Source organism: Panthera tigris, chromosome A2 (genome assembly GCF_018350195.1).
Source record: "Panthera tigris isolate Pti1 chromosome A2, P.tigris_Pti1_mat1.1, whole genome shotgun sequence".
NCBI lineage: Eukaryota > Metazoa > Chordata > Mammalia > Carnivora > Felidae > Panthera > Panthera tigris.
The window spans coordinates 135,077,704-135,089,776 of NC_056661.1; the positions used below are offsets into that span (position 1 = coordinate 135,077,704).

At 37.5% G+C, this 12,073-nt stretch overlaps 1 protein-coding gene across 1 annotated transcript; it reads left to right on the plus strand.

Annotated features, from left to right (window-relative positions):
• Window positions 1-2,703: 2,703 nt before the first annotated feature.
• On the plus strand, window positions 2,704-10,263 carry LSM8 (LSM8 homolog, U6 small nuclear RNA associated). The gene is made up of 4 exons (XM_042970675.1): window positions 2,704-2,838; window positions 3,807-3,873; window positions 7,164-7,291; window positions 10,005-10,263. The coding sequence occupies exons 2-4, from the start codon at window positions 3,808-3,810 to the stop codon at window positions 10,093-10,095; spliced, it is 285 nt and encodes a 94-aa protein (XP_042826609.1). The 5' UTR covers window positions 2,704-2,838; window position 3,807; the 3' UTR covers window positions 10,096-10,263.
• The last annotated feature ends 1,810 nt before the right edge of the window (window positions 10,264-12,073 follow it).

Sequence of the window (12,073 nt, forward strand, 5' to 3'; positions counted from 1 at the left end):
TTAGGTTAAAAGTAGTATTTTCCATGGGCCATTCACAGGAAAGTGAAAATTTAGTATCCTCAGATCCTAGTATGAGTCTGATTCTTCAGGTTAACAAAAGAATACAGAATACAAAGGGAGATGAGTTATGTCCTGATTCTGCTTCCAGAGAGACCCATTTTATACACATTGGTTTCTACTAACAAAAAGTAACTCCCAGGATGTCAGATGTCTAGGGATACTGCTTTCTCTTTTTGGTCCTGTTCTTGATTAATCTTATCTGTTGTTCTGGATACAGGCGACTGGATTACTAACAAGAGGGAGGCTCATGATTGGGCTGGGAGATATAAAAAATTTTAGGTTAGCCTTTTTTTTTTTTTTTTAATGTTTATTTATTTATTTTTGAGAGAGAGAGAGAGAGAGAGAATGAGTGGGAGGGGAGAGGAGCAGAGAGAGAAGGAGAGAGAAAATCCCAAGCAGGTTCTGCACCATCAGCGCAGAGCCTGATGCAGGGCTTGGGCTCATGAACCATGAGATCATGACCTGAGCCGAAATCAAGAGTCGGTCGATTAACTGACTAAGCCACCCAGGTGTGCCTATAAGCTAGTCTTAAATGAACTACATATGAAAGCAAAACGTAGTTTTCTCCTTAAGGTTTAGATTCAGGACTAATTGAATAAAACGAGTATCTATTCCAGCATACTTTGGTTGACTCTTTTTAACAGTAATAGAGTATCATTTAAATGAGTAGCACTTTGAGAGGTTTTGATCGAAATTAAAGGTCTCATTGTACACCTTGGTTTTTCAGTTGTCAGATGTTTATATTTATCCTTTTCCCCTGATGGGACTTAATTTTCCTTCATGAGGTGTTGAACTCTCTGTCCATATAATCCCAAGGTCATCCGGATATAATTCTTTTTTTTTTTTTTTTTTTGTCTTACTAACTGGACTTTTTATCCATAGGCTTTCTCTCAGCATTTGTGACCCTTATGGACTACAGAAAATACAGCATTTTTAAGACCCGTGTAAAAAAAGTTTCAAACCAAAGTGATGCTACATAAACACTACACATCTGCTATTTATCTGGCATATTAATTTACTGGAAACCACACAGGGTCATAAAGTTGTAATGTATTTATGATAAAATTGTTACTATATAATGTTAATAAACATTTTCAAACATAAGCACTCTAAGAGGTGAAAAACTTACAGATTATTCATTTTAAAAATATAGCAAAATTATTTTTCTTAAATTCTTTACTAATGATACCTCATTTATCACTAATCACCATTCTGTTTTTCATTATTTCAATGTCTAACGTTTGCAAATCGCACAATACCTTCATGTTTTCATGTATGGAAGATACTTTCATTTCCCCCCCTAAAAATAATGGGACACTCATCACCTAATTCCTGACTATCTGGAGTTTCAAACAGGCCAGAATACCTTTCAGTATATAAAATATTAACCATTTGGGAGTGATCTGTAGGTAATTGTGTGGGTATGCCGTAATGAAAACAGATGCTTCACTTTTCAGAAGAAAAAGGCTGAAACTGCAAGTGATTTCAAACCCACAATACTTCAGTTAAGAAATCACAAGCCTAACTAAAACCATTTAGAAATTTTGTAAAAATAGCTTTCGTCGGTATTTTGTATATAGATTCTCTTCTAACCTCAAGTTATAAGTTACAGTAAAATAGTAGTGACGTTTTCTAGTAATATATGGCGATACCCAAAATACCTGTGACAGGATATACGCAAACTCAGATCCAGGTAAGTTGCTGTTACTTGGGCAAGGACGACCGCATAATTCGTTAGCAGAGCCAAGTCTAAAACCCAATCCGGTGCTTATGTGGAAGCCTCTTCCTGAATCTGTCTTTTCGCAAGCAGTGGCAGATCTGCCTTATATTTACTAATTTCACCCTGAGGACACAGAGACCTTGTGGCACGGTAATAGGGAGGCGGTTTTCGGAGGCTCACACATCTTTGTATTCGGTTTCTGAAATAAATTAGTAACAATGCCTTCACGTTGGAGCACTTTTAGAGGGAAATGTAGAATGCGCGAACATGCTTTTTACTGTAGTGTTCTCCAGAGATGTATACTATATGGTCACAACGTGCACAATTTTGTCCTGGGCCACTGAACTTCTAAAATATTAATTTTCGGCCCGTGTGGCAGAAAACCAGGGATCGTTCCAGTTCCCTGCATCTACATTTCATATGAGAACACATTCATCTCTCTACTTGTGATGAAAACACCTTATTTCGTTTTCTCCCGCCTTCCCTGTCTTCTCGCAACATTCTCCCTCAGTGACTTCTACTACTTGCCTTTCACTCCACTAGAAAACTCGCTCTCCCACCTTCTCCCTCCTACCCCACCTTCAAGAAACTTCCTCCTTTCCTCCGCCTGCTGCTCGTTTTTGCCACTCTTGGTTCCTGAGATCGCCGACCGGAAAAACTGCGGAACACACCACGCAGGCGCACTAACTCGCTACCGCTTTGACTCTCAAGTGTGGTTGGCCGGTTTCTTTAAATTTCCGATCCACTTAACCTGCGGGGCTGTAACTCTCGCGATATTTGCTTCCGCCACTCGGCGGGAGCCGCTGCCGGTCCCTGGCGGGCCTTTTTAGCTCCTCTTGTCCCCTTTGCTGCTGTGTTGCTTAGAGCGGCCGGGCCGAGCATCATGACGTCCGCCTTGGAGAACTACATCAACCGTATCCTCGGGCCGGCTGCCACAGCTACCAGCCGGGGCACGGCGAAGCCCGCGTTCGCACTTGGGAGGGCTGGTGCTGGAGAGATCGGGGGTCGGGACCGGCGGGCGGTTGGGATGTCCGGCCCCTGCGCGGCCTGGGCTGCGGGTGAGGGGCTTAAGTACCTGGGACCCGCTAATCCCGCTCCTGGGGCTAGAGCCTGCCGGTCCTGGGGGCCCAGGGCGCCTTTTAATTTTCACCTAAAACCGAAATATTCCTGTCTCTATAGAAACGCCTGTCTCTATAGTAATCAGCCATCTGTTCCTCCACGCTACTTCCCTAGAGGCCTATACGTTCACATTTGGGGAGAAGGGTCTTGTAAATCCTTGAATTTACTTTATTCATTGGCTTTGCTCATTGTTCGACGATACCAGAAACTTTAAAGATGGTGCGCAGATTGAGTTTCTGACCCTTTACCACTTAAAGTCTCAACTTCTTTGTTGATAGAATGACAATAACGCTCGTTGTTGTAATTGCTCTCCACGAAGGGCAAATAACTTCTAAAACCCCATGTGAAGTCTTAATGTACCCTATATAGGTGTTACCATTTTAAAATCTCAGGACAGAAACACTACATTGCTCTCCTGTACAAATTTGGGACAAAAGTGAAATACTAAAGCCTTAATAATGCAAGCGTACTGGCACCTTGTGACACTGATTATAGCTTCTTTTTTGAGTTCCAGAGGCCAGGTCCTAGAATAAAGTGTCTTAACACGTTTGAAAAGAGTCAACGTTGATTAATTTAGCACTGATTGAATTTTCCTTTTAGAGATCAAAGAACAGGTTGACGAATGGGGGAAATGTCTTGCTCAAAGTCCAACTGGCAACATTCCCCAGTGAAAAAGTACCAAACATCTCAACTGTTTTGAGATGGGAAACAACTGATCACAAACAGAAAGGGATTCTCTTTTTCCTGTTTTAATTGTGTAATTTAATTGAGGAAGTTATAAATACTTAAAGTTATCTTGTGAATGTAGTGGCTGTGTTGAATAATATCTTAATTCCGTCCACGTTTTTCCTACTAATTAAAACCATTTCTTTACCAGATTCTAACATTTTTATTTTCATTCCCTGAGAATGCTTTCCTTGATTCAGTTATCAGGAACTGTTGCAGTTATTACTTCTGATGGGAGAATGATTGTGGTAAGTGTTTAGCATATTCATCCTTTCCTTGTAAGCTTCTTGGTTGTAAAGTTTTAAGTCAAACTTCTGATCTCTAATGCCTAAGCATCACAGTACACCTGCATTGCAGTTTTGTTATGATTCACCTCTTTATCATAAATAGCTGCTGATCCATATTTTCTTCATTAATAAACGTTGGGTGCAATTTATATACAAAGCTTCTAGGAACCAAGATGAATAACAGATTCTGTCCTCGGAGAGCTTCGAGAATAGTCTTCAGACATCTGCCTGTATTTTATATTTATCTTCCTCTAACATTTTTTATTTCCTTCCCCCATTCAATGCTCTGACATCGCCGACATGAATCATAGGCTTTCTTTTGAAATTTTGTGTATGCCTCTTAGAAACTTCTTTATGATGTAGATACTACATATATAGAATAATGAACATTTTAAGGCTTGTATGGTTGTTAATATATTTTTAATATTTGTAGGTTGCATGACCTCTGTTTTCTGTAGGATAAATTATAATTGACTCTTTTATATCATTTTATTTGACCTTTTATCACAGTATCCCCTTTATAATTCCAGAAAATTCTTGGATTCTCTCCTTGATCTGTTTCTTGATCTGAGGAATTTATCTCATGATTTTTGGCTACTTAATTATTTCTTCACTTATAATTCATACATTGTTTAAAAAAAAAGTTTTAAAGCTGCTTTCTCTGTTTTCTTTAAATTTTTTTTTTTTAACGTTTATTTATTTTTGAGACAGAGACAGACAGAGCCTGAATGGGGGAGGGTCAGAGAGAGAGGGAGACACAGAATCTGAAACAGGCCCCGGGCTCTGAGCTGCCAGCACAGAGCCCGACGCGGGGCTCGAACTCACAGACTGTGAGATCATGACCGGAGCTGAAGTCAGACGCTCAACCGACTGAGCCACCGAGGCGCCCCCTCTGTTTCCTAATTGTATCTAATTCATGTAATTTAATCTTTTATTTTCCCATTTTGCAGTTGGGTCTTTGTTTTCTTTTTAATCCTTGTGATTTTTCCAAGTGAGTCCCTAAGTGATTTATCAAAGTGTTAAACTTAGCCATTTATTTAAATGTATATCATGTGCCAGGCACTTTACATCTAAATCTTCAATACAACTCTGTAGAAGTATCCCTGAATTCTTGGTTAGGAACCAGGTTCAGAAAAAGTGAGTCACTTTCCCAGAGTCATTGGATAATAAGTGGCAGAACAAAACTGAGATTTAAATTCAATTTGACTCTTTAAAAAAAAGTCCATTTGCCTTGTTTCCTTCTTTAAAAAATTTTTTTAAGTTTATTTATTTATTTTGAGAGAGGCAGAGTCAGCGTGAGTAGGGAGGAGCAGAGATGGAGAGAGAGAGAATCTCATGTGTGCTCCCCACCATCAGCACACGGCCTGATGCCTACCTCGAACTCACTTAACTGTGAGATCATGACCTGAGCCGAAATCCAGAGTCAAGATGCTTAACCCACTGAGCCACCCAGGCGCCCCTGCCTTGCTTCCCTCTTAACTGACTGAGCCACCCAGGCAGCCCTGCCTTGCTTCCTTCTTAAGAAAACAATCTTTTTGTTTTTTAGGCACCTCATTGTATGTTGTCAATAAGGACAGTTTGAAACATTTTTATCTCATCTTGACACTTCAAGAAATCTATTGCTATTAAATATTTGCAAATAGTTTTTTTTTTATTTAAAAAAAAAACAATAATACCTCAAGTTTAATTTTTCCTGTTTTTGTTAATGGGATAGCTAAGTTTGAGAAATATTTTAATTTTATAGAAGAAGGAAAGTTAGGGGCATCTGGGTGGCTCAGTTGGTTAAGCTTCCGACTTCGGCGCAGATCATGATCTTACAGCTGGTGGGTTTGAGCCCTGCATCGGGCTCTTTGCTGACAGCTCAGAGCCTAGAGCCTGCTTCAGATTTTGTCTTCCTCTCCCTCTGCCTCTATCCCGCTTGCTCTGACTCTCTCTTTCTCAAAAAAAAAAAATAAGTAAACACTAAAAAAATTTTAAAAAGTAGGAAAGTTATTTTAAAAGAGCATTTTGAATACCAAAATTTAGTAATTTTGTATTTTTTTGACCCCGGCTCACTTGATAGAATGCTTACATGTAAAATGAAGTCAAGAGGCTATGTCTCGGTGTGGTAACAACTATATACTAATTAGTTTAGTAAATACTCCAGATTTTTTTTCTCATCCAAATTCTAGGTTATCGTTTTCTCTTGTTATATCCTGATTTTACATATTTTGATTTTCAAAACATGAAACAGTTTAATAGCTTGAGAGAATTAACCAACCAAAACAACTGTAAGTTGACATTTCTTCAGAAACTTGAAAAGCATCTGAGTGACTGTGTTGTGCTAGATCCATATCTTCCTTTATTCAAAACCAGGATTCTTCCATAAAATTTTCTCTGAATATTTCCTTCAAGTTCTGCTTCTACTAATTACAATCCTATTTGTATTTACCTTACTGGGTTTGAGGAAGATTAAATAAATACATGTGAGGCCCATAGAACACTGGCAGATAGGAAGTACTCCTTAAGCGTTAGCTGTCACCACCAGTCGAAGTTTGTATATATTTATGGGACTGATTTGAATCTCTGAAGAATGGTAAATTCTATTTGCTCGTTCATAGTAGTATAATATAGTAGTTCAGTGGCATGGCTCTGAAGGTAGCTTTTTGTGGTTCAACTCCTAACTCTGCTGCTTTCTACCCATGAAACCTTGAGAGATGACTTAACCTCTCTGTGCCTCAATGTTTCTTCTCTAAAGTGGGAATAACTATGGTATGTACCTCAAAGGATTAAAATTATTTGAGATACTGTGTACAGTGTGTTTAGCACAGGCCTCCTACTAGTATGTAGAACGAAGTGATACTGTTCTGTTACCAGCTATGGTTGCTATGTATATGCTTCTTCTTCTTGTATATTTATATAGTTTTCCCTTGTGTTTTATTTGTAATAGTCTATGTCTAATGTTAGCTCCTACACTACATGGGCTTTTAGGCTACTTCCTTATTGGTACATGGGTGTTCTTTGTAACTCTGGACAACTCTGCACACTAGTCACATGTGTGGTGTGGTTTTTCCTGTCTTAAAAAACCCAGAGGTAAGTTTTGTGCCCCAGGGTACTGTTGGTTATAAAGAAGTGTTCTATTTTCAGTGGACTTCTATTTAAAATGAATACTTCTGTTAGTGTCCCTGGAACTAAAATTTTTGTGTCATTGAATGTCTATATTCAGGTAAACTAGAATATTTATCTTTTTCTTTTGAATGTTTTCTTTACAGGGAACACTGAAAGGTTTTGACCAGACCATTAATTTGATTCTGGATGAAAGCCATGAACGAGTATTCAGCTCTTCACAGGGAGTAGAACAGGTGGTGCTAGGACTATACATCGTAAGAGGTGACAATGTGTAAGTAACATAGGTCTTCTTTTTAAGGGCAGGTCAAATCTGCTATAGGTGTACTACCTTGCTGTATGGAGAAGAGGTTTTTATCTACTGAGATTGGTCATATTTATGATAGTTAAGTGGCCTAGATAGGATCCAGAAAGGGCCCTGCCTTACACTGAATACTTCATTAGAGAGCCTTCTTAAAATGTTCTTCCAAAATAATCCTAATTTTAGAGAAATATAAATATACTTCTAGGGTCCAAGGCTAGGGTTTGAAAATGCCTTTGAAACCTCTTGTGTGAACAGTTTTAAATAATTCATGCTCTATAACTGATGAATTTATGAGTAAGTACTTATCCATTATTTTTTTTCTTTAAATATTTTAGTACAATAAGATGCCCCGTGTTTATGCTGTAGCGTCAGTTAACTGAAAATACACTTTAGTGGTAGCAATTTAAGAAAATCTGCAACAGTATAAAGCAATACTGTGCAGTAGAACTTGTGGCAGTGATGGAAATGTAGGTCTGCATTGTCCACTGTCCTAAGGTACTAGTCAGGTGTGGCCATTGAGTACTTGAAAACTGGTGTGATGGGAATTGAATTTTAAATTTTACCTCATTTAATTACTTTTAATAGTCACATGTGGCTAGTAGCTATTGTATTAGTGTAGTTATAGAGGCTATAAGATTGTTGAATCCATTTTCTAGTGAGTATAGAATTAAAACATGGTTGGAAGGCAGCAAAAGATATATTACACATTATTTTGGAAGACAAATAGGATATCGAATATAGACAATAGGATATAGATGAGGGAATACTTTATTCATTTAAATTATCTTAAGAAAATCACCTTTGGATGGATAAATTATTTGATCTTTAATCAAAATTGGGGAGTTTACAAAATATTCTAAAGAGGTGACTTTTAGGTGTGAAGTTATAAAATGAGCTATAAAATACGAGAGAAAGGCAGAGTATTTGGTGGGGACCAGGTTCCCTGATGAGAATAATAATGATTATTTTATATTGGATCTCTGCCTAATAATTGATTTTAAGAAGCTTTCTCCTACTTCGATTTTAAAAAAAAATTAAAAATAAAACTTTTGGACTTCATTTTTAAAAAAATTTAAACTTTGGTGTAGACTCAGTGGTGTGCTAGAGCCAGCTTGATTGGCTCATGGAGGCAGATTGTTATATTTTCAGGAATTTTGCAAGCTGGTTGATGTCTTGGTGGTAGCTTGAAATTGACCATAGTGGGAGTATTTGCACTATGGATGTGAGTAAACACTGCAGGTCTGCCTCCCTCTTTTCCTTTGGAGAGCCAGTTTTAAAACCTGTACCAGTACTCCACTGTCTTCCTTAAGGATTTCAAATGATACTAAAATTTTTAAGGTGGAATTGAGATCTTTGATTTGTTTTATATTGAGAAAACAATATTTATTTTAACCAGAGTTTGGTACTTCTCATTTATCAGAGAGCTGAAGGCTATGTAGAGTTTAAAGCAAAATTGGGCAAATTCTCTATTACTTGTATTCACTAATAGATGCTACTCTTATTAAAGCCAAACTAATTTAAACAACCAATTTTTTTGTGGAATAATGTTTCATATATGTCCTGTGGTGTGGATATAACAACAACTGTATCCAGCTGGAGAGCCGTGGCTTGGTGCTTAGCATGGTATTAACGTTTTCATTGTAGATGTTATGGTAGTGATTCCTTGAATCAAGGAAAGTTTTGCTGGCTTTAACCCTAGCCAATCACATCAAAAAATCATGTGTTAAGTTACCTGAGTACCCGTTGCTATTATCTTTGTGTCTTTTTTTTTTTTTTTTAATGTTTGTTTATTTTTTAGAGAGAGAGAGACCGAGCACGAGTGGGGAAAGGGCAGAGAGAGGGAGACACACAATCTGAAGCAGGCTCCAAGCTCTGAGCTGTCAGCACATAGCCTGACGTGAGGCTTAAACTCACAGACTGTGAGATTATGACCTGAGCTGAAGTTGGACACTTAACTGACTGAGCCACTGAGGCTTCCCAAGAACTGTACATTTTGGTCTTGGATTTAAATTGAGTAAACTGAGAAATCTTGAAACAGAAATTAATGGGTATTACGTATACTCTGATGGATTTAGTTCATTAAAGTTACTCAAAGAATAGACACTTATTTGCTTATTTAGTAGTGATTTTGTGATCAACCCTAACACAGTCCCTGGGTTGAGTTGAAATCATAGGATTGGAAGTTTGGGGATTTTGATTTTTTTTTAATGTTTATTTTTGAGAGAGAGCAAGAGAGATAAAGCATGAGTGGGGGAGGGACAGAGAGAGGGAGACAATGAATCCAAAGCAGGCTCCAGGCTCTGAGCTGTCAGCACAGAGCCTGATGTGGGGCTTGAATTCACGAGGTGTGAAATCATGACCTGAGCCTAAGTCAGATGCTTAACCGACTGAGCTACCCAGTTGCCCCAGTTTTAGGGTTTTGTACCTTATCTATCTGATATGTGCCTTTTTTCTTTGAAGACTCATGATCCAATCACACTGTATACAATCTGTCTTAATAATTGGTTCCTACAATAATGTTGCCTTCAAATTACTTCTTGAGTTTTGTGACTTAAATTGCAATTCACTACTTCATGAAAACGGTATTTGCTTGTCACCTTAAGTAGTTTTTACTGTGTCCTTCCAGTTTTATTTACAAGTGAGATTATTTTAACTGATTTTTTTTCTCCTTAAATAACTACAGTGCAGTCATTGGAGAAATTGATGAAGAGACAGATTCTGCGCTTGATTTGGGGAATATTCGAGCAGAACCTCTAAACTCTGTAGCACACTGAGGAAAAACTACATACATTGGACATCTGTAAATCTTTGTATAGAAACTGATTATTCTGAGGATGATGTATGGAATTTTTATGAATGTGTAATTGTGGACTTTTGACTCCATATATTGATTCATTGTAGTATGATATGTAAATTAAAATATTTCTACATTTCCTTGAAAATTTTTTATTTTATTTATTTATTTTTTTGCCTAAATCAGGTTTGGTAGCTTAGTTTTATTTTTCTCTTAAATAGTATGAAAATCTAATGTGTACTGTGAGAACTTTTGGAAAAAATATTTTGATATTTTAATATTTACAGAAAACTAGTTAAAAAGAGAAATTTGTGTGTTATGTTAAATCAAGCATCCGAATACCATCAATGGTGCAAGATACACGCGTTTCCAATTTTTAAGAAAGTCACAGAAAGGTAAGTCATGTGTCATGTTGTCTGAACCATCCCCATTTATCACACTGCCCTGGTGGTTCATTGTTCTCTAGCATTTTAGAAGCCTGGGTAAAAAATGTGTTTGGTTAAGAAAAGGAAAAATGCTAACAAAGTTGATAATTATCTGAAAAAAGAATGATTCCGTATAGTCTTAAAAGCCATCTTAGTTTTTAATCTTAAAAATTGGAGAATTTTTAGTATTAACAGTTTTTTGTTGTTTATAAATGTGAGTAAATAAACCTTATGTTTGTATTGAGGCAGTGCTCGCTATTATTGTCAAGAACTTCCATGACTCCTTGGTTCCATAAACCTATTTTCAAAAGAAGTAAACCTGGTTTCTCAGAGCAATAATCAACAGAATAGGTTGACTGTTTGAGTGAATCAATTAAGTAGATAATGTCCCTCATCTACAAATGGGCTGTTTTCTAAAACCCCTTGTACAGTTCACTGGACTTTTTAAAAAAAAATATTTATTTTTTAGAGAGAATGCACAAGCAGGAGGGACAGAGAAAGAATGGGACAGAGGATCCAAAGCAGGCTCCATGCTGACAGCAGCGAGCCCAGTGTTGGGCTCAAACTCAAGAACTGTGAGATCGTGACCTGAGCTGAAGTTGGGCACTCAACCAGCTGAGCCATCCAGGCACCCCAGTTGACTGTGGACTTTTTAAAGAATTCATAGAAACAATGCTAAAATACTGTTGAGATCTCTGACTGGTCCACAGAAATTCTCATCAGTTCCCTGAGGGCCAGAGTCTGTAACTTTGTGGTGAGTAGAAAATAGAAAAATATTTACATTCTTGTAATTCAAACAAAAAATTAAAATAGTTTTTCTTTTTTAAAAAATGAAAGTGTTTAAGGGTTGGCAAGTGTTACGGTTGGCATTTTTGTAAAAATGCAGATAGCAAATATTTTAAGCTTTGAGGGCCATATGGTCTCCGTCACAACTCCTCAATTCTGTTCTGTCATGAAAACAACCATAGGTAATACATAAATGAAGAGTTGTGGCTGTATTCCAGTAAACTTCATTTATAATAACAGGTAGCAGGCTGGATTTGGCCTGTAGGCCATAGTTTGCTGACCCTTGGCTGAAAATAATACAAGCTCAATAAGAAAAGATGAGGGCTAATTTGTTTAAAATCTGAAAAGAGCTTCTGGAATAGATCCTTTTAGAGTTTAGAGGTAGATTTCATTTGTACTTTTAATATTTAACTCTCTACTTGCCAGATATGATAGTTTTTTGGTGCAAAAAGAAAACATTTTTCAGAGGAAAGTATCTTCACTCTTTCACAGAAACAAGACTTATAAGGAGATCTGTTGAGATAGTTTTCTTTACTGGTCGTCAAGGCACCGTCACCCAGCATATCTTGGTTGATGTTCTGATCTGCCTCAGGATTAGAGGAAGTTTAGCTAGTATTGGCTATCATAAGTATTTTGCTTTTAGGGGTGCCTGAGTGGCTCAGTCAGTTAAGCGTCTGATTCTTGATTTCGGCTCCAATCATGATCTCACAGTTCATGTGTTCAAGCCCCACCTCAGGCACTGTGCTG

Coding starts and splice junctions, on each gene's coding strand:
- LSM8 (XM_042970675.1), top strand. CDS start 3,808: ATGCTTTCCTTGATTCAGTTATCAGGAACTGTTGCAGTTATTACTTCT. Junction 3,874..7,163: donor CTGATGGGAGAATGATTGTG/GTAAGTGTTTAG, acceptor TTTTCTTTACAG/GGAACACTGAAAGGTTTTGA. Junction 7,292..10,004: donor ATCGTAAGAGGTGACAATGT/GTAAGTAACATA, acceptor AAATAACTACAG/TGCAGTCATTGGAGAAATTG.